A 23,264-nucleotide genomic window follows, 5' to 3' on the forward strand; every position below is an offset into this window, starting at 1 on the left:
AAATACAAAAAGGCACAGTGCTCTTACCCACTGAGCCATCTCCTTAATTCCTCTAGATCAGTGCTTTTCAACCTGGGGGTCACAACCCCTATGGCAAACCTCTGTCTCCAAAAATATTTATGTTACAATTCATAACAGTAGCAAAATTACAGTAGCAACAAAAGTAATTTTATGGTTGAGGGTTATCACAGCATGAAGAACTGTACTAAAGAGTCACAACATTAAGGAGGTGGAGAACCATGCTCTAGATGATTCTTACTTGTTCAAAAGCCATTTATTAAACAAATATTTTATACTATTCTAATTGGAAATAGAGATGAACAAATAAAAAATTAGATTTTAACTCTGCTATGAAATGCAAAGGGTACATACACAAATTACTATTGACAAAATATTTTCTAGAATGCCTGGCTAAAATTATGGCTGATTCCATACTCAAATTGTTTTGGCTACTCTTCAGAAGTAACATTATTTAGAAATTAGCACTATCTAGAAATGACTGTGTTTAGCCAGGCACAGTGGCACACACCTGTGATCAATGCAGAAGGAGGCACTGAAGGCCGGCCCAGTCTACAAAGCAAGTCCAGGAGAGCCAGGGCTACACAGAGAAACCTACACAGAAAAGTCCAGAGGGGGGAAAAAAAAAGACTTAACTGCATTCACTCCTTTCCACTTATTTTCGTTCAAAAACATAAGGGTAGATAACTGAGGGAATTAACAGATTATTCTTTCTCCTTCACAAAATTTCACAGAGCCAACTTTGTAACCTTAATCCCTCAGCTAATCAGTCAGATTCATTTGCATCTTTGGTTCCCACTTACTGCATCCTCAACACAGGCTTTCACAATACTGAATCTCATGTGTCTTACTCACTGTGCTCTTCAGGGTCATAAGCAGTTACACTCTTTACACCTATTATCACTTTGGTTGACAGTATCTCTGTCAACCAAAACTTAATTTTCAATTTATTTGGTGTTATTGTCATCATGTAGAGAGACAGAGTTTCTTTATGAACTCAGTATGTAAACCGGGCTGGCCTGAGCTCAAAAGCATTCCTCAAACCTCAGCCTAAGTGATGGAATTATACGCATATGCCACCACATCCAGATCAGAACTATATTCTTGTCTGGGTTGTGGTGGTTCACACCTTTAATCCCAGCACTAAAGAGGAAAGAAAGACAGGCAGATCTCTGAGTTCAAGGACAGCCTAGACAGAGTGAGTTCCAGAAAAGCCAGGGTGAGAAGCAGTCTCTAAAAACAAACCAACAAAAAAAAAAAAAAGGAAACTTATTCTTAACATTCTTGCCTGTATGTTCCAGTAAGATTTCAAAAATAAAATCATCATATCCTCCTTGCATCACCAATACCTAACTCTGTGCCTAAAATTTACTTAAATAGAGGTACAACCCACCAAACAAAAAACCTGAAATTCATCTAGCAATGGTGATCTGCTTTACACCAATCTCACTACTCTCCTCCATTTCTATAGTTACTTACACTGAGTTACTGGTAATAAACTGTAAATGTTGTTTTTATTTCCTTTGATGAGAGGATTAGATGAGAGCTGAACCCATGCTTTACTGATCTATGGCTTGGGCTGAGCCCAGAGTGTTTCTATCTAAATATCCCTAGGCCGAGGCCTGGAAGCTACTAGCCCCATTCAATTTAATCTTCTGCAAGCTTGGACCTTAAAGGCTACAGCTTCCAGTCTCCATCTGCTAACTTAGGTCTAAAATGTTTTCAAATTGGCTTCTCTCCACTTCTCCCTGAATTTCTCTGCTTGGGAAAACTGCCTCTGAACTCCATAAACCAAACGGCCTACACCGAACTCAATCAAGCTGCACCAGCCTGCACTGTACTGACTGCATGAACTCTACCTACTGTGTTCCTGTACTGTACTCTACTCCTTTGTACCCTCTGCACTGCTCTTAAGTAGCTTCTCTTTCCTGTCTGTTCTCCTGAGATGTGGGCATGTCCTATCTCTGCCTCACTCTGTCCAATTTTTCTCTGATTTGTCACTTTGTCTGTCCCTCTACTAGACATCATTGTTTGGGATTAAAGCTTTGTACAAAAGCATGTCTGTATTCCAGGCAGAGGGATTAGAGGTGTGTCATGTCTTTATTCCAGCCAGAAAGACTATATGCTAAGGTTGTGTCTGTACTCCAGGTCTGTAGTTCAGACCTAGGTCTTTGGATATGATCCCTTGCCAGAGTAGCCATGTTGCCAGATTAAAATTCCTCTACAATAAACTGGCTGTCATTCTGTGAGTAACTACCATGTACTAGTTGTTTTACATTTTCTCTCTCTTTATTTTTCCAACCCTACAGTGTATGTATCTCTGTCTCTATTCTACAAATGAGGAAAAATAAGGCTATTAAATAATTCATCAGTCCAAATCCTAGGGAAAAGCCCAAATTCAGCATTTCTCACGAAGCAATACCTACCCTGATACCAAATGTGCCCTTATTTAATATCTGGTATCAGTCTTTACTACTCATTCTAAAAAAGTTCTTGCCTAGATCATTACCAAGGTTCTCCTAACTGGGGTCCCCACCTGAAACCTTGCCTCTAGCCTCATCCCTCCAAGTGCCCTGAGTCATTTTTCTGGATCACAAATCTGATTTTTTTTCCCCTCTTGATATACAACTCTTCAGGAGTTGAGCTAGTTCAATTGGCTAAGTGCTTACCTAGCACACATGAATCCCCACCCCCGCCCGATTCCATCACCCAGCACTGCATAAAACCAGGAGTAGTGGTGCACAGATGGCTGTAATACCTGAACTTAGGCAGAAGCCCCAGGATCAGAAGTTCAAGGTCATCCTAGCCACTACATAGAATTTGAGGCCAGCCTAGGATAAGAGAGACCCTTCAGGAAGGTCTACAGGATAAATTCCAACCAACCCTTTGGCACAGTCCACAATCCTTTCCCTGTAGTTCCAAAATTAATTCAAACACTTTGAAATTTTAAGCCTTTTAGCAACAAGCTTGTCACAAAACCTAACAAAAAACTAGAAGATGTTCTCTATGCCTCATTCATATATTATTTAATTTCTACATAGAACACCGTTTCTTAAGAACATGCTAATCTAGACCCTACTAGACCACTACAGAAGAGATCTTTCTAGGAAAACGGAAAATTCCAAAACAGAACCTCAAATCCAAAACACGTCCAAAGCTAACAATTTCCGAAAGTGAAGGACGAACGCCTAAGTATTCAGCCCATTAACAGAACCGAACTTCCACCAGTCACTTAGAGTTGTGCCGGGGACATCATCCACCCCACGGAGAGGAGGATCACTCTTCGAGAACCATGCTCCAGGACTTCCTTTACCAGGAAGCTTCCCAGACCTTCCATCCATTATGCCACAACCACGGTACCCCACGTCTACTGGTACCCCACGTCTACTGCTGCAAGGTTATACACAGGATTCCCCCATTCGACGGAATGACATCCTCACGGAGTATTTCATTCAGTCCTAGCACCGTGCTCTCAACACAAACAAACAAATGAACAAATGAAAGAGCGTAACAAGACAAACTCTCCCGAACACTCTGTTCCCTCCGAAGTTCGGTTCTTCATCCTCAAATCCAAGGATTTCCCCTAACCATGCATGCCTCTCACAACTCCTATCACTTACCAAGCTCCCCACTGCAATGTCACCAGGGGCCTTCTTTCACCCCAAGACCTCCAATGTCTTTTCCTACCATTTAATCGGTAGGTAGTTCTTTCTCCTGACAACAGGCCAATTCCCCAATCCAATGCAATCCATCCCAACCCGTATCGGACCACACTCTCTCGGACCAGGCCCTTCCACCCAGAAACACTTCTCAGGGGGGGGTTTGCACACCCCTCTTCGGTCTCCGTGAGGCCACCCTCTGCAGAAGCGCCTCAAACCTCCCTCGCAGCATCCCCTCCCCCAGCCCCTCGCAGCCGGCACCCCTCCCTCCTGCCTCCCCGCACCTCCGGCGATGCAAGCTTCTCTGGTAACCGGCCTCGGCGCCGGGGCTCTCGTCCCTGAGACCTCTCAACACTGCCCGCTCCGCGCAGCCTCGGGGACACCCCCACCCGCGTCACCAGACCCTCCCGGGCGCGGCCCTGCTGCTCACCTTGCTGGACGTCGCCGTTGCTGCCCCCGGGGATGGGCACGCTGAGCTGGCGCTCCGGTTCCGGCAGGCAGCGCAGGCAGAAGGAGTGCAGGCAGGGGAGCAGCTTGGGCTCCGCCTCACGCCGGCTCTGCAAGCTCTGCTGACACACCGCGCAGGTGTCCAGGAGCGAGCCCGGCGGCCCGAGAGGCGGCCCCGAAGACGGACCCGGGGCCGGGGCCGAAGCCGCAGCCGGGGCCGGCGTCGAGGTCGCGCCCCCGGGGACCGCGGAGCCCACGGAGGCCGCGGGGACCGAGGCGGCCGGGGCCGAGCCCGAGGAGGCCGCGGCCACCCCCCCGTCGTCGGGCCCAGCCGCACCGCCCTCCGCGCCAGCCCGGCCGCCTTCCTCCTCCTCCTCCTCCACCAGCACCGCGGCGAGAGGCGGCTCCGCCTCCTGCGCCGCGGGCCCGGCGGCCCCGGCGGTTACCGGCGCGCTGCCGCTGCCCCCGCCGCCGCTCTCCGCCTCGCCGCCGCCTTTGTTTTCCGCCATGTTTTCCTCTTTGAACCCGCCGGACCGCCCCGCGCCGCCCGCCGCTCGCGCCGCCGCCGCCGCCCCCAGCCTCAGCCGCAGCCACAGCGAGAGCGGCCGCCGAGAGCGAGCGAGGCAGCGAGCGAGCGAGCGAGCGAACCCGCGGGAGCGCGCGCGCACGCGGCGCCCCCGCCCTCGCGTCGCGCGGCGGGAGGCCGGGGCGCGCGCACGCACGCGCCGACGTCCCCCCGGGAGGGAGGCGGGAACTCCGGCGGCGCGCGCACGCGGAGCGGTCCGCGAGGCCGGGCCGGGCCTCGGTGTGGTGCGGTGCGGTAGAGCCGGGGCTCTGTAGCTCTGAAGGAGGTTTTTTTCTTTCTTTCCTTCTTTTTTATTTATTTTTTTTTTAAAGCCTGAAGCTGGTGGAGCTGGGTCCCTACGGCGTGGAACTGGCTGCTGGCGCCCACATGGCGGTGGGGCGTGGGGGAGAAGGGAGGGACAGCGAGCGTCCCCTCGGCGACGCCGTCCCCAGCGACGGGCGCGCCTCACGGAGGCTTCACCTGCCGCGCGCGCGGGCTGGAGGGCCTCCTGGTACGGACCAGGAGGTAGGGAGCGCCCGGGTGCTCGCTTGGTGCTGCTGGACCGCGATCTCTGGAGGGCTGGGGCTCCGGAGAGCGGCTGCGCGGAGCGCCCACCCCCGCACGCACACCCCCCGAAAGGGCTCCAGAAATAGGCTCCCCCGGTGAGAAAGAAGTCTCCTAGCAGCTATTTTTAGCTTCTTAAGGTGATTCTCCGGCGTTGCTACCTACCTGAAAGCCAATCGAAGGAGCCTTTCCTAAACAGAGATGCCAGGGCCACACCCCAGAACAGAATCAGGAAGTTGGAAAGCAGATGAATGTCGAAACGCCCCTGCGGCTGATGTGCCAGTTTGGGAGACCACGTTTCTGACCAATCTTAGATCCTGAGAGTCTCACCCGGCGTCCCTGGGCGAGCTAGCCCACTGTCCTCATAAGCTCGGTTTTAGAAGCTGTCCGAAAGGGTTTTGCTTTATTTTTCTGAGATCGGGCCTCTACCTCAGGCCGCCGTCTGACCTCCACTTCCCCAGTGCTGCGAGTCCAGTCCAAGTGTCACATGATATAGTGCCCACCTGCAGGAACACTGGTTGAGTTAAAGGCCTGCTTAGGCTTGGTGGGGACACTTTGCCTCTGAAAGGAGATGAGGGAGGAGAAATGTATGTATTAGCAACAGCTGTTTTAACGTCAGTGTCAGAAGTCCGATCTGGACAGTAGGTAGTATTACAGAAAGTTTATTTGAGTGAGTCCTTAAATTCACAGAAAAAAAACAAACAAACAAAACGTTTTTCATCAGTTCCTTCAAAATTTCTGCTGATCTCTACTGTGTTAGATACAAAAGCTGGGGTTTTTGCAAGGCTGGAACAAAGAGGCTCTCTGCCTTCAAGAAGCTGACAGTTTAGTGGATGAACATGGATGCTAAGGAGTTAAACTAAGGAGGGTGGAAAGGTTTAGTGCTTATTGAGCAAGGGCTCTGTGGATAAGGTGAAGACACCTGGCTTGCACAAGAGTATCCCAGATAGAGGAACAGGTAGCAAATACAAAGGGCCTGAGGCAAATAGAGATTCTTGGTTCAGTAGAGGAGCAACCTGGAGTCCGTGTGGTTGGAATGACTTCAACCAGGAAAGGAGCAAGCAGAGGATGAAATGAGAGGTGTGGTGGTTTGACCAAGAATGGCCCTCACAGGCTCATTTAAGTGAATGGTTGGCGGCCTGGGAACTAACTGCTTGAAAGGATTAGGAGGTGTGGCCTTTGGGAGGAAGTGTGTCACGGCAAAGAACAACGTCCAGATGCTTTGTCACTAAATCTGACAATCCCAAATATCAAATGAATGAGAATAGATAGGAGTTCTGCATCTAATCATTATCTGTCAGCTTTCCTGTATTTCCAAGATCACTGAGAAGCACATTGGTATTCCAATAACAAATACAACAGTATTTAAGCAGAAACTTCTAATTTACAAAGTGCTTTCAAACATCCCTAATGGTTTTTGTTTGGTTTTGGTTTTGGTTTTGGTTCCCCACCCCACACCCACTACCCACCCCCAAAACCCCCCAACCCTGAGAATGGGGTTCTCTTTGTAGCCTTGGCTCTCCTGAACTCACCTTGTAGACCAGGCTGGCCTCAAATCACCTCCCCAAGATCTGGGATTACAGGCATGCACCACCAAACCAGGCTTTCAGACATCCCTAACTCTTACAATTAGTAAGATATATCTTAATTTAGACACTAAGTAGATTTTGAGTGCTACATAAATGTATTATAATGCATTGGGTATTTATTGCTAATCAATAAAGTAGTTTCTGTTTTTTGGTTTTTTTTTTAAACCAATACTATGATAAGTACTGTGGTCATACTTTACACATCTCTATTTCTTATTTCTTCCGAATAGTATTTTTTTTCTTTTTTCTTTTTTTTTTTTTTTTTTTTTTTTTTTTTTTTTTGGCTTTTTGAGTAACACAGCCCTGGCTGTCCTGGACTTGCCTTGTAGACTAGGCTGGCCTCAAACTCATGGAGATTCAACTGCCTCTGCCTCTCCAGTACCAGGATTAAAGGAGTGCAACGTCAAACTGGACTCTTCTGAATAGGATTGCTAATTCAAATAGTATGGCCTTTGTAATGGTTTTTAATAGTACAAATTCACTATCTTAGGCTATTAAATAATCATTAGGCTAGGCAAGAACCTTCTGAACAGAACAGTGACACAGGACTAGCACCAGGTGTCAACAGATGGAGAGTACAAGGCAAAGGAAGCTACCAGAGAACAAAGCACACAGGATGGGATAAAATCTTTATTCCTCAGACCAGGGACTAGTAACCAGGAGTTATCAAAAACAGAAAAAAAAAAAAAAAACAAGCAACTAAATGACCAGTCATCAAAGAGTTAATGGATACTTTCCAAAAAAGAAATACAAATAAATGGCCAATAACTATTTTTTTTTAAATATTCAACTTCCATAGTCATCAGGGAAATGCAAATTAAAACTAAACTACTTTGAGATGCCATTTCACCACAGTCAAAATGGCAGTCATCAAGAAACTGAAAACAAATGTTAAAGAGGATGTGAAAAAAGAGGAAACCTTATTTTAAAAAAAAGTTAATGCATTTTTATCATAATTACGGATGAAATTAACTTTCCTTTTTTTTTCTTTTTTTTACATGCTTGTCTCTATCTTATCATATTCCACTCATTCCTGAATTCACTGGCCAGGTTTCCAGTCATAGCACTCTGCCAAGACTGCTTCACCAATACTGTAGTTTCTATATTTTTGCACTCAGTGTACCTGTCTAACCCTTCACCTTCTTCTCAAGGGGGGGGGGGTTAACGCTGCTCCCTCCCTCTTCCAGAATTGCTTCCTTGGCTCTCATGCCATGTGCCTCCCATGACTTTCCTCATGCCACTTGAACTGCTGTTTCCATGTTACACACTGTGTCAGAGGCCCCCAGTACCAGCTCTGGGCTCAGTGATTTGCTGAATGGACCTACAGAATTTCAAATGTCTGCTACAATTTATAAAGTTGAGGGGAATAGGTAAAAATCATCAAAGGCAAAAGTCATGGGGAACAAAGTCCAGCAGAAGACAGGCTCAAAGTTTCCAGGTGTCCCCTTGTGTTACAGTTACATTAGTCTCCAACAATGATGTGTGACAACATGTATATTGTGCCGACAACCAGGAAGCCCACCGAAGCCATGCTGTCAGAATTTTTATTGGCAGTCAGTCTCATAGGCATGCAGTGCCCTTGTGACCTCTCAGCTACTCAGACTCTACCCTCCCAGAAGTCAGAGTACACCATGGCCACTTCGAAAGCAGAAGAAACTCATTTTAGAGTATTAGAGTATTCAAGGACTCCGAATTATTTCCTAGGAAGCCTAAAGACGAGCTTTTCATTAGAATGTGTACAGTTTGAACAAACAGGCCTACTAAGCTAAATTTTTGTGTGCACAGTTATTAAATACTGGAGCTTCTCAGATCCTGACTTTTTCTTCTGAGTTTTTCTTCTCAGTCATTTTCCCCTAGACAAATTCATTCATGCCACAAGTTCATTTACTGTTGGTGGAATGACAACTCCCAAAATTTTACGTCCGTCCAGATCTTTCCTTTGAAGTCCAGGCCCTCCGGTACTGCCTTCTTTCTCACTGGTGGAAGGCTCCACAGACTCAGCATGCAGAAGATGCACCTCCTCCATGCAGGTGTTCCTCCTGCCCCACCTTCCCAACCACAGGCAACGGTGGTACTGATCGCTGGGTTCCAGTAGACACTTTCAGAATAAATACTGAAGGCTGTAGAAATGGCTCAGCCATCAAGGATGGTGTTCTTCCTGAGGACCAGAATTCAATTCTCAGATCCACACAGGCTGGCTCATAATTGACCGTAACTCCAGCTCTGGGGGATCAGGTGCCTGTGGCCTCCGTGAGCACACATGGCAGACACTCAAATACACACACACACACACACACACACACACACACACACACAAATAAACTTAAGGGAGGTGGAAAGATGGCCCATCAGTTAAGAACAAGTTTTTTCAGAAGACTGGTTCAGCTTCCAGCTCACAGTAGCCTTTAACTGAAGTTCCAGGGCATCTGATGTTCTCTTCTGGCCTCTGCAGGCACAGACAAGTGCACACAGTCTGCACATGTACATGCAAACAAGCATTCATACAAGAAATTACAAACTTTTTAAATGATAAATACTTTTCCTTTATGTTGAACATAGAGCGGGTCATGCTTGCAGCATACCATTTCTGACTCCTCCGGTCCAGTCTGCTCCTGCCAGGAATGGTGGGCCAACACTTGTAACCCCAGCACTTGAGAGGCTCAAGGAGAAGAAACATGAATTAGAAACCCTATCTCCCTATCTCGAAACAGAACAAAGCAAAATATATTATCCATTCTTTCAAGTTTCATTTCCCAAATATTTGTCCAGATCTCTCCATTTGTCTCCATTTCCACAGTCACCCTCTGCAATCAACTTTCTACCCTTAGACCAATACTGACTTAATCTGTGTTCACTGTCCTCTGAAATCCTTGTCCAGGCTGCAATAATTATTTAGGAGGAAACTGATCCTTGCTCCCCCAACCACCATCCCCATGCCTTCCCACTGCTCTTAACATGAAAAAGAAGCTCTTAAATGCTTCCAAGGCCTTCTCTGATCTGGCCCAGGCTGTCTCTAACTACCCAGTTCTCTCCTGGCTCCCTCGTAGCTTCACTGGCCTTCAATGGGTTCTCTGTGCCACACTCTCCTTGCCTTAGGGATCCTGTACATTTTCTTATTTAGCTGGACTGGCCGTTCCCACCATCATCTATTCAGGCAGTACCCCCTCAGAGAGGGCCCTGACTTGATCAGCTCTTTGTTAGATATGCCTCTCGATTGTCAGTAAGTGCAGTCAGTAAGATAAAGCCTAACTTTAGGTGATAGACTTCATTATGTGTTTGTATTTCTTTTTGATATTTTTATTTTTTATATTTTACTTTATTTATAAAGTACATATTACATCCTGTCTGCAGCTTCCCTTCCTTCTACCCCCAGTCTCTCCCCTACACTTCCCCTTTCCCCCAGATCCACCCCCTTCACCTCTCCTCAGAATAAGGTAGACCTTCTATTGTATTAGCCAAATATAGTGTAACAAGCTACAATAAAACTAGGCACATATTTTCACATCAAGGCTGGACAAGGCAACCTAGCAGTCCCAAAGGCAAACAAAAAAGTCAGAGACAGCTCTGGCCCGCACTATTAGGAATCTCATAAGAACACCAAGGCACACAACCATAGCATAGATGCAGAGGACCTAGGTCAGACCCATGTGGGCTCCCTGATCTCTGAGAGCACATTGGAATCCCATCAGCTGGTTTTGTGAGTCATGTTCTTGTGCTGTCTATGATACCTCTGGCTCCTTCAATCCCTCCTCTTTCTCCTCCAAAGATCTCTCCCAGCTCCACCTAACATCTGGCTGTGGGACTCTGCATCTGCCCCCATCAACTGCTGGATGAAGTCTCTGATGGTAACTGCTAGGCTCCTGTCCCAGCACATCCTACTGGCATGACAAACTGTAGGTCAGAGGTTTTGTGGATGAGATGGTGTCCCAGTCTCTCCACTTGAGGCCTATCCTGGTTACACAGGATGGCTGGTTCAGGCTCCATATCCCCCATTACTAAGTTCCAGGACAGCCTGGGCTACAGAGAAACTGTCTCTAAAAACCAAAGACCTAGTAATGGGGCTCATGGTAGAATGCTTGCCTAACATGTTTTAGGCTGTATGCTCAATCCTCCGTATGTTTAATTAATTAATTAATTAAAACAATTTAATTAATTAAGCAGAAAATTATTTTATTAAAATAAAAGTTACGTAGTAATTTGCTATGAGGACTACCTATATATTATTATCAGATCATGAGAAGAGTTGAATTATGAAATACATGATCATACAGCTGGCTTTTCATACACAGCAAAAAAAATTTGGAACATTGACTATCTCACTGCTTTCCAAATGCTTTTTGGAAAGCTTTAAGGTTTAAAGATGAAAGGATGGAACATTAAGATGCAAAAAGAGAATTGGGATGAATGTTTTTGATAAATTTGGGATGGGAAATGTCTGGATTTAACATAGAACAAACAAACAAAAGCTAAGACTGTGGATTTGAGTACAGGGCTGGTAAAATGGCTCAGTAGTTAGCACTGGCTGCTCTTGCAGGGAGGCTGAGGTTTTACTTCCAAGCACCCACATAGTCACTCAACAAACATGCAACTCCAGCTGGTCCAGGGGATCTGATGACCTCTTCTGACCTCCCAAGAACATTCGTGTGTGCAGCCACGCACACAAACATACACACATAGAAATGAAAATAAAGTTAAGACAGGCTTGCTCCTCCCTTCTTAAAAACTGAGAGTAGCTGTTGAGATAGTTCAGTGAGTGAAAGTACTTGCTGCCAAACCTGACAACATGAGCTCTGAGTTTAACCTCTGGAATATACACAGTGGAAGAGGTAAACTGTCTCCCACAAGTTCTCCTCTATTACACACACATACACACACATACACACACACACAGAGAGAGAGAGAGAGAGAGAGAGAGAGAGAGACTAAATACATAAATAAATAAGTTAGAGGGGGAAAAGAGAAAGATTAGGAAAAATTAGGGGTATGGTTCAATGGTCAAGTAAAAACGTGCTTAGATATTTAGCCTGTGGAGGCCCTGGCTTCAATCCCTGTATAGGGGACCTTCACTCACATTGTATTAAGGTGTGTCTCTATATATTCTGTTAATTGCTGAACTGGCAGTGAGCTAAAAACTAAGAGATTCTGGTATTGTCATTGCTATTGAGGAATCTCCTGTCCAAGCGCTGTGTGAAAATGACTCCCCAGTTATCTCTGATTGGGTTAATGAAGAAGCTGAAAAGCCTATGACTGGGCAGAGAAGAGAATAGGTGGGACTTCTGCTCCCAGTCTGAGGGTCCCATGTAGAGAGAAAGAGGGAGGAAAAGAAGAAAGTCTCTAGGCCATGATGTAGCCATGAGGCCAGGCCAGGGCAGGCCAGGAAGGTTGCCAGAGAAGAGGTTGCAATGCTAAGAGAAGGAGGTCACCATGGAGGAGCCCATGGGGACAAGGATGGAACAGAGGTGGCCAAGGTGAGACTAGAGGGCAGGTGACAGGACATGTGGCTGGGAGGTAGGCCAGGCTAGCTCAGACAGATTGGAATGGATCAGCATCTGCCCAGTTATAATAAGCTCAAAGCTTAAAATAAATGGAACAGGTCTCTATATCATATTTTGGGAGCTAGAGCAGGTGTAGAAAAAAAAAAAAAACCACATTAATTCCAACAAATCCCCAAATCCCCAGCACACACATAGATGGATGGATGGATGGGTAGATGGATGGATGGATGGATGGATGCAGGTTAAAAAAAAAAAAAACCAAGACCATAGAGGGGAAAAAAATCAGCATATATCAGGTCTGGTGATACAAGTTAGTTAATAGAGAGCTTGCTTAACATGCACAAAACCCTAGGTGGGTCCCAGGATCATATAAAAATAAGCATGTCTATAATCACAGGTGTGTTTCTTTACTCACAGGACCTGAGGGATGCAAGCAGGAAGATCAAGAGTTCAGGGTCATTCTTTACCACATAGCAAGTTCAACGCTACTTAAAAACTCTTTCCAAAAAAAAAAAAAAATCCTCTTTAGCTGGATATGATGACACATGCCTTTAATCTCAGTACTTGGGAGGCAGAGGTAGGATCTCTGTAAGTTTGAAGACAGCCTGGTCTACATAGCAAACTTGCAGCCAACCAAAGCCAGGCGGTGAAAGCCTGTCTTGAAAACAAACAAAAACTCTTTGAGGAGGGCCCAAGCCATGTCCTCGCTGGCATGATGTCTGTCATTAGACCCAGCTGTGGGCTCAAGAGACCCAAGGGACTCCTCACCCCCTGCTGTTGGAGACATTCAAACAGCACTGTTCCTTCCGATAAAGGGTAGGTGACATCCATCTCATCAGAGAGACATCAAGATCCCGGTGATGTTAGAACAATAAAAGGGTGACAAACAGCTGCCTGTCCAGGATGAAATCAAGGTCTGGTACCGGACTCTGTCGGCATGAGCAAGCACACCAAGAGAATTAGAAGGTGCTGATCACTTACCTTGCTCACCAAGCCTTGCTCCCAGCATGGTGGGCCTGTCCATACCATCTCTGAGATGACGGACATGAAGGCGTGTCACTCCAGGAGAAACTTGGAGTGACATAGCCTAGCTATGATTAGAATAATGTCTAAAGTTGTTTGTGTTTTGATATTTATTTAGTACGTGTTCGTGTGTGTGTATGTGTGTGTGTGTGCGCGCGCGCACCCACAAACCCACTCATGTGTGTTTGCATACGTGTTTTTCCCTACCCGCAAAAGAGAGGTATATGGTATAGATACCCCACTCCTGAGAAACTAGGCCCTTACAGAAAAAAGGGGCAAGGGTCTCATGTTCTGCTGTCTAGAGATAGTTCAGGAGACTTTATCTGGATGTGCAAAGGCCCGGGGTTGAAGGAGCTGGAATAGATGAGGACTTTGTGTCTCTTTCAGCTGAGTAAGCTTCCTAGGCTCCTCAGAAAATTGTGAGCAATTTGGAAGCCACAAGGAGAGATGAGCACCCAGGAGGCTTTAGCTGCAATAGTGAGTGTTAAGAGAGGGCTGACCATGTTTGTTCCCGAAGAGCATGGGCTGTCTCATACTAATTACATTAGGGTAGTAAGATATCTAAAAATCAACAAGCCAAGAAGCAGCCAGGCATGGCAGCATACACCTGTGATGTCAGCTCTCAAGAGGCAGAGGCAGGCAGAGCTCTGGGAGTTCAAAGCCAGCCTGGTCTACAAAGCAAGTCCAGGACAGCCAAGGCTACACAGAGAAACTCTGTCTCAGGAAGAAAAAAAAAAGCATTTAATATGAAATAAAACCACAATGAACAAATTACACAAAAATAAAAATAAATGATATATATATGAGAAAAATGTGCAAAGTATATTAGCCATGAAAAAATTACACAGAAAACAATACAAATGAAACATGACATCATTTGTCATATACTTGAGATAACCAAAAAAGGTGACATTGATTGTGAAAGATGTGAAAAATATTTATTTCCAGAATCTAGAGGTGAAGAGTGCAACAAATCAGTATTATGTAACTTTTAAAGTGCACTATTCAAAAAAATAAACACAAGTGGGTTTCTAAGGGGATAATTACCCATTCACTCAAAGATTTGGTTTTTTGAGCAGTCACTGTAGCACTGTAAATAGTGTAGTTGATCCGTGCATACAAAAGGCCACTGTGCCTTGGAACGGCCATCAATAAAAGAGACTGGTGCAATGCACTCCAAATTTATGAGAGTCCTCAGATTTTCATTGTTCTAGTGCCTACATTATTAGAAGATCACTCACTACCTTCCAACACACACACACACACACACACACACACACACACACACACTCCTAGCTAGACATAAATTGCAGCAAATGCAATAAGCTGTTTGTGACAAGGATGAAAGAAAGTAGTCAAAGTTGAAGAGTGATGTATGCTGTACTCATATTTCAGGGGCTGAGGAAAGATGACTGGGAGTTCCAGACCAGGAACTGGACTACATAGCATAACACTCACGCACCCCACCCCTACCCTACACACACACACACACACACACACACACACACACAAAGTTGAGATATATATATGTATTTATGGGTGCTTGTGTGGGGTGTGTGGACATGAATTCAGGTGTCCACAGAAAAAGGTGTCGGATTCTCTGGAGCAGGAGTTACAGGCAGTTATGAGCTACCTGACCTACAAGCTGGGAATGGAACTTGGATTCCCTGCAAAAGCATTACATGATCTTAATCCCTGAGCCATCTTTCCACTTCCCGCATTACATGATCTTAATGATCGAACCATGTCTCCAGCTCCTACCCCATCATCCCCACTCCCTCCCACAAAAAAGGTAAATGAAAAAAGGAAATAAGAAAGGACTGGAACGTCCCAGCATACAGAAAATTTGACATTTTGTTGTTGTTGTTGTTGTTGTTGTTACTATAAAGAGTGCCTAGTGGCTGGGCATAGTGGTGCATGCCTTTAATCCCAGCACTTGAGAGGCAGAGGCAGAAAGATCTCTGTAAGTTTGAGGCCAGTCTGCTCTACAGAGCTAGTTCCAGGACGGCCAAGGCTACACAAAGAAAACTCTGTCTTGAAAACAACAGCAGCAAAAAACCCCAAACCACAAAATACCTCACACTTATTACCTTCTTTTCGTCTCCTATTTTGTTAGTATAAATACACATAAATTATTGTTTTATCAGAACATAATACACATCGCATATTTTGATCATATTCATCTCACCCGTTACTCTCTCTTGTCTCCCTCCCACCTCCTACTTCTCTTGATCTTCTCCAGTAGTTCGAATGAGGTGTCCTCCATTAGTCTTGGGCATTTGAATATTTGCTTCTGAGCTGGTGACCCTTAGGGAAGAATTCAGAGATGTGGCTTTGTTGGAGGGGTGTGCCACTGGAGATGGCCTTAGGTGGCCATCTTCAATGCACTCTGTTTCCTGTCTGTGGATCAGGATCAGCTCTCGGCTGATGCTGCAGTGCCACGTCAGGCTGTCTGCTGCCCTGCTCCCTGCCATGAAGTTGCTGTATACCTACCCTGCAGGAACTGTGAGGCACAACGAAGCGCCTCCTTCTGTAACTTGTGTTCATGTTCATGATGTTGTCTTATCAAAACAAAAGAAAAGTAACTAACTGCACCTTCCTCTTTCTACTTTCCCTTCCACTTTCATGTCTGTCTGCCTGCCCCCACACCTGTGTGTGTGTGTATGTGTGTTATTGTTGTTGCTGGGAACTAACAGGAATTGAGCTGGAGTCTCACATATGTTAGACAAGCACTCTACCTGGCTTTTACGTGGGTGCTAGGATCCAAACTCAGGCCCCACTCCTGCACAGTATGTATTCTACCCCCAGAGCCATCTCCGCAGCTCCAATACTTTCCTCGGCTCTTTATATATTTCAGGTTGTAATCTCTTGTCTGGGTGTGGTTGGCAAGGATGCCAATCCCCCAACCTCCACTGTACAAGCCTTTCAACGTGACATGGAACAACAGCAGAGACAGTGGTCACACTTGCCTCATTCCGGATTTTGGAGAAAATGCTTTCAGTTGCCCATTCAGTTTTCCCCATTTAGTAAAACGCCGGCTGCAGGTTTGTGGGGTCCACCCTTTAATATGCTGAGATATGTTCCTTCTATTTCTAGTTTCTTCAGGGTTTTTAACGTGAAGCCACGCTCAACTTCCTCAAAGGTTATTTCTGCTCTTATCAACGTGTCTTTAAATGTTCTCTATTGCACGCATTGATTTGTATATATTGAAGCAAATTTGCATCAGGGATGAGACTAACTAAATCAAAGCATACAGTCTTGTAGTATGTTCTTGAGGACATTTGGGAAGAATTTAACTGAAAATTTCGTATCTACGTTCATGGGGAAACTGGTCTCAATCAGTTCCCCTTCTCCAGTCTTAGTGTTGGAGTTCTGCTGGCCTTTGCACTGGCCTGGAGCTTGGCAGTGCCTTCTCTTTGTGTCCTGGACACTTTGAGCGTGGTGCCCTTCCTCTTTCACGCTGGGTAGAGTTCAGCAGTGAATCTGTCTGACCCTCAGGCTTGCCTTTGTCAGGACCTTTCCAGTTACTGTGTCACTCCCATTGACTGTTAATGGAGCTGTTTAGGCCAAGGGTTCTCAACCTATGGGTGTCGACCCCTTTAGGGGTTCGAACAACCTTCTCATAGGATCGCTATCCCGCATATCAGATATTTACATTGTGATTCATAACAGTGGCCAGGCAAAGGTGGCGCATGCCTTTAATCCCAGCGCTCAGGAGCAGAGGCTGGCAGATCTCTGTGAGTGCGAGGCCAGCCTGGTCTAGAAAGTGAGTTCCAGGACAGCCAGAGCTACACAGAGAAACCCTGCTTAAATTACAGTTACAAAGTAGCAAGGAAAATAATTTTATCATGAAGAACTGTATGAAAGGGTCACAGCATTAGAAAGTGGGAACCACCGGTTTAGGCTTTTCGTACTCACTTGATTTAACTTTGACAAGTCACATTTGGCTACAAATTTACTTACCTCTGGGTTTTCCAGTTTTTCAGAGCCTCAGTTTTCAAAGTTCCCTGTGATGTTCTTAGATGCCATTAGCATCTATAATAGCCATCCTTTGTTTTTATTTATTTGTTTGTTTTGTTTTGTTTTTGAGACAGGGTTTCTGTGTGTAGCCCCTTAGCAGCCTTAGCTGTCCTGGAACTCACTCTGTAGACCAAGTTGGCCTCCAAAGATCTGCATGCTTCTGCCTCCTGAGTGTTGGGGTTAAAGGCATGCTCCACCACCGACCAGCTTCTTTTCTCTTTTTTAATGTTCTTGCAGCTCGTCCTGTAGCTCTGTGTGGCCTGGGACTTCTTATTTAAACCAGGCTGGCTTTGAACTTACAAAGATTCGCCTATCATTATCTTTTGAGTACAGGGATTAAAGACATGGGCCACCATGACCAGCGTTTTTCTTTAAAACAAAACAAAACATTTATTTATTTATTCATTTATTTATTTTGTGTGTGCATGTGCCACAGTGAGTGTGCAGAAGTCAGAGGACAACCTGCTGGAGTTAGTACTATCCTACCACCATTCCACCATACGGATCCTGAGGATTGAACTCCGGAAGTCAGGCTTTGCAGCAAGCACCTTTGCCCACTGAGCCATTTCACTGGTTCCCACTCTGCTTTCATCTCAAGTGTTATTAGTTTATTTGTGCTTTTTTTTTTTTCCTGGTTAGTTTGGCTTGGGTTTGTCAATCATTTCATTTTCTTTTTTTAAAGAATAAGTTCTGAATTCTATGCATTATTCTTTTAAAATCTGTTCATTAATTCCTACTATAATCATTATTTCTTTCTCTCTACTGCTTTTGAGTTTGTATTGTCCTTGTTTTTCTAAAACCTTGAGATTATTTAGGTTATAACCTAGAGTCACATTAGGTTATTTATATGAGATCTTTCCTGTCTATCTACTTATCTACTTTCCTATCTACTTATTGGCTTAGCTGGTCTAGAATTCACTATGTAAACAGGCTGACTTTGATTTTGTGGCAATCTCACCTCAATTGGGATTACGGGTGTGCACCACCATTTCTGGATTCTTTCTGAGATCTCATTGCTGCTTTTGTTCCTGGTTGTGGCAGGCTTTAGAGGCCCAGCTAGCTCCAAACTCACTTGTGGTTGAGAATGACCCAACTCACAAGTTCTAGGGTTACAGGTACGAGCCACCGCACCTGTTGTCTGGTTAGTTAACAGACAACTTGACACAACCTAGAATTATTTTTGGCCAGGATGTTTTATCACAGCAACAGCAATGAAATCCTGGGGCTAGAACCTGGGGCTTTCTGCATATTAGTCAAATGCTCAACCATCCGAGTCCCATCCTCAGCCATTTCTTTCTGCTTTTCATTTCTTTTATTAATTTGTTCTGTGTGCGTGTGTTTGGGTCTGTGTGTGTTTGTGTGCACAAGTGGAGGCTGGAGAAAAACTTGGCAAGTCAATGTTCTCCTTCTGCCGGCTAAGTTGGGGGAGGGGTCAAATACCAAGCTTGGCAGGAAGTTCCTCTACCCACTGTGGTGATTTAAATAAGAATGGCCACAATTGGCCCATGAGTTTGAATGCTTAGTCACCAGGGAGTGGAACCTTTTGAAAGGATTAGAAAGATTAGGAGGTGCAGCCTTGTTGGAGGAAGTGTGTCCCCTGGGGTTGGCTTTAAGCTTTTTAAAGCCCTTACCAGCTGCCCTCCCCTTTCCTCTCCCTCTTTCTCCCTCTCTCCCGCCCTCCCCCTTGTCCCACCCCCTTCTCGTTGCACTTCTTTGCTGCCATGCTTCATGCTATAATGGTCTAAAACCTCTGAAACTGTATGTAATTCCCAATTAAATGTTTTCCTTTATAGGAGTTACCTTGGTCATAGTGTCTCTTCAAAGCAATAGAACAATGACTATGACAGTCATTGAGCTACCTTTCAGATTTTTTTTTTTGAGACCAGATCTCCCCTTGTAGCCTTAGATGGCCCAGTACTCAGAAATCAGCCTGCCTCTGCCCCTGGAACGCTGAGATTAAAGTCTTTTGTGTAAATTTCCTCAGAGATCAAAATAATCCATCCTTCAGGAGAGCTCCTTAAGCAGGAAGGTAAACAAGTAAAAAATAGTTTCAAAAACTTCCTGAAACTGACCAGACTCACTAGGCCCCGCCCTGCCAGAGTAAACCATAAAAAGAGTCCCTCTCCAACAAGCAGTAGCTCTCAAGAAGACTCAGAGAAGGAAAGCTGCATAGAAAACTCAGACCAAAAAAAAAAAGGTGCCTGGAAGAGACTTAGGCTAACCTAGACACTTCAAAAGAACATTCTCCAAAAATACAGAGCTGCCCGCAGGCTGTACAGCGTGCCCCAGGTTCCCAACTTTTGTGGGCTGTCACCATGCTGGAGTGGGCAGGTCTCCATATTACTGTAGGAAATGCCAATAAATGTATTGGTTCACCAAGTTGGACCTTGGTGTTCTCTGTAAGGTCATTTGTTGTGGGTTCCCTTATCTAGGGTGAGTAGATGTTTTGTTTGTTGCATTTCCCCAGGAAAACTTTTGTTACACAACAAAGTCATGCTCCACAAGGCTGAGCATCCCTTTTCAGATTTTTTTTTAAATTTTTATTTTATGTACATTAGTATGGAGGTGACAGATCCCTTGGAATTGGCGTTACAGACAGTTGTGAATTGCCACATGGGTGCTGGGAATTGCATTACAGACAGTTGTGAGCTGCCATGTTGGTGCTGGGAATTGAACTCAGGTCCTTTGGAAGAGCACACACAGTGCTCTTAACCACTAAGCCACCTCTCTAGGCCCCCTTTCCAGATTTTTTAAATTTTATTTTTTATTTTATTGTTTCGTGGGTCTGGGGTTTTGCTTGATGCCTACAGAGGCCAAAAGAGGACATTAGGCTTCCTGGAACTGAGTGATAGACCATAGTGAGCTGCCACTAGGTGCTGGAAACTGAATCCAGGTCCTCTGGAAGAGGCCAGTGCTCTCAACGTCTGATCCACTTCCCCCACAAAATAAGTGACTAGTCTATTGCCACTGACCTCATAATCTTTTGGTGTCCCTTTGACTCTCTAACTTTTTTAAGGTATAAAAATTATCTGCAAATCTGTAAGAGCATTATGTACATATTGTTGTGTTCGATTCGCAAGACCCCAAAAGACCACCACCAGGCGTCAAGTCCACTGTGAAACACATGAGAATCTTTTTATTAGAAGACACAGCTTGGGCTCACACATCCTCACCGCCGAAATGGTGAGAGTGGAGAGCCCTGTGCTCAGATTAGTTGGGTGATTTAAAGAGTCTGGTCCCTCCCAGGGTGCCCAAAGCAAGCAAGCATCTATTGGTCAAAACACAAAAGGGGATGTTGCATTTTGAATTGAGGCTTCCCTTGTTTGGGTGCCCTAGAGGAGAGGGTCCGGTTTCCTAGCAACTGTATCTCTAGTGGGCAGGAAAAGACTACAGTAAGGCTAGTTCTTCCCTTCAGGTGGCTGAACACATCTCCACCTAGACAGCCTTCATTCAAGCTTGTGCTTTAAACTTTAAAACAATACCCACTGATTTTTAATTCTTTGGTCTCTCACATAAACTTTCTGTCATGACACTAGTAGTCATACAGAGTATTAACTAATTCTAGAAATAAGCTTCATCTAGCTTCCTGTACATGTTTCCGAGTTTGAGTCTGAAGCAAGTAACTAGGAACAAAGTTTCTGCACCTCTTACGTACTCAATAGATTATGGTCCTCAAACCTTTCTAAGACCTGCTGAACATGGCACTGAAAATGTTTAGGTTTTCTACCTCTCCTAACAGTAACCTTTTAGATTTCCAAGAAGATGATGGGGCCCCCATGTATGAATCCACCTAGACTGTGTAACACCAACCACTGGGAAAAACTTGCCATACTCCTTCTGTTGCCCAGTTCTGTAGAAACAATGGACACCCTCAAGTTGACTGTTATGTACTACCTAGTCAGAATCACTACCAAGCTGACAAACTCCATCCAAAGATCAGCCTCAGACTACAGACTGTTTAGAATATTCAGTTGCTAAGTTCATATGAAACTAACACAAACATTTTACAGAACTTTTAATTCTAAAACTGCCAAATACAACCAAGCTGGACATTGTGGAAAGCTTAACAAAAATTGCATCGTTTTTGGAAATAGTTTTTCTTTATTAGAGTTAAAAATCTTTCCTTTTTATGTAGACAAAAGGGAGGATATAGAAATAATATAGGAACAATAGAAAAAAGGGCACATTATTGAATCTACTCTTATAGATCTTTGTACAAAGATTGATACAAAGTTGATACAAAGTTAAGGTTATAATTGGTTACATTTGTATAGATATTTTGTATATTGATACAAAATTAAGGTTACATTTTGTTTACAGCATACTATGTATCAAATGTATTTAAGGTATTGTACTTATGTAATTCTTAAAAAAGCAATGTGAAATTCTAGTCCTTTTGAAAACCACTATCACAAACTCTTTAAGATAATTAAGAAATTCAAACTAATAGTCAATCAAACTTGTGGTTTATTAGGTACTAGTTTAGTTAATCACAGGTGTTTTCTAAGTTAACAGTAAGTGTATAGCTAGAAACAAGCAAACCAGATATACTAGAGATAGTCTTCAAAACCTCAAAGATTTACAGAACATGGCGTTTAATGATGTTTTATTAATTCGAGAGAACTTTCTGACAATGATACATGTCAGCTCCTGGCAGCACCCCCTTTCATCTTTGAAGATGATGATGAGCATCAAAAAATTCTCCTTTAGGAGATGGCTTCATGTGTGGCTAGCTAGCCACTGGGCAAGCAATGCCCTTGCTTCTACTACTACAGAATACTGGACAAACTGGATGCAGGAAAGTCCGCTGCTGAGCTTTGCAAGGACAAGTTAGGCAAGTCCTTCATAATACCTGTGTCACAGAAAAGTCTGTCAGATATTCTAAGCCAGAAGGCTGAAGATGACGCGCCAACATTATAGAGAAATCTTGAGTGACTGTCCAGGCAAGTCAGCTGTCTCTTATTTTTATAGTTTTGAAAGCTGCTTGCTTGGCACTTCTGTTTGTTCAGATAATATTTATCCTTCTCAGGGATGGGGTTGAAGACTAAATAGTTCTATAGTCTTACAATTAAGCTTAAGTTGTTTAGGACTGAAAAAGATGTTTTTTGATTGGTAATGCAAGTTATGATACAAAGTGATTTAGGTACAAAACCTTGGACTCACCAAGAAAAGATTGATGATAGAATGCTTTCTCCAAGATTGCCAAATACTAATAGACTGAACTTTATGAATGTATTTTTTTTTACCAGATAGTGTATAGTTTATTGATGTTAGAGAGAAGTCTTTTATTTAGACAAAAAGGGGGCAATGTTGCAGGATATGTGATCCCACTGTGAACCCAAGATTGTGAACTGCAAAAACCTGTTCTTGTTTGGTATTGTTCAGCCATAACATACACCTTTATTCCAAGAAATTTGTTTATTGTAAACAGGTGATTATAGTGTGGCTCATACCTCACACACACCTTTAATCCAATTGCTTACTGTATACAAGATTTAATAAAGGTAACTCAAGGTCAAGAGGCGGAGCAAGTAACCAGATGACAGGGAGTAAATAGAAAGGAGAGACTTTTATTTTATTATTATTTAAAAACAAATGTAGGGGCTGGAGAGATGGCTCAGAGGTTAAGAGCACTGTCTGCTCTTCCAAAGGTTCTGAGTTAAATTCCCAGCAACCACATGGTGGCTCATAGCCATCTATAATGAGATCTGATGTCCTTCTCTGGCCTGCAGGCATACATGCAGACAGAACACTGTATACATAATAAATACGTAAATCTTAAAAAAAAAAAAGAGTGAGTTGTGTTCAGGGGGCTTAAATGCTTTATTGACAAGGGAAAAAACTGCTCTACAACCAACATATTCATCATCTTCATCTTCCTCCT

At 44.3% G+C, this 23,264-nt stretch overlaps 1 protein-coding gene and 1 long non-coding RNA gene across 3 annotated transcripts in view; both read right to left on the reverse strand.

Annotated features, from left to right (window-relative positions):
* Positions 1-4,749, reverse strand: part of Trim33 (tripartite motif containing 33) — a 97,399-nt gene extending 92,650 nt beyond the window's left edge. For both annotated transcript variants that reach the window (XM_021653345.2, XM_021653344.2), the window contains exon 1: positions 4,108-4,749. In XM_021653345.2, coding sequence (XP_021509020.1) covers positions 4,108-4,633 — 526 coding nt within the window. In that variant the 5' untranslated portion in view covers positions 4,634-4,749. The remainder of the gene's footprint in view (positions 1-4,107) is intronic.
* Positions 4,750-8,315: 3,566 nt separating this feature from the next.
* On the reverse strand, positions 8,316-15,597 carry LOC132657070 (uncharacterized). Its single transcript, XR_009594914.1, has 3 exons — positions 15,549-15,597; positions 9,425-9,501; positions 8,316-9,000 (listed from the first exon to the last, which is right to left on the reverse strand). It is a non-coding gene; the product is annotated as an uncharacterized LOC132657070 (long non-coding RNA).
* Between the last annotated feature and the right edge of the window lie 7,667 nt (positions 15,598-23,264).

This window comes from Meriones unguiculatus, chromosome 10 (genome assembly GCF_030254825.1).
Source record: "Meriones unguiculatus strain TT.TT164.6M chromosome 10, Bangor_MerUng_6.1, whole genome shotgun sequence".
NCBI classification, from domain to species: domain Eukaryota; kingdom Metazoa; phylum Chordata; class Mammalia; order Rodentia; family Muridae; genus Meriones; species Meriones unguiculatus.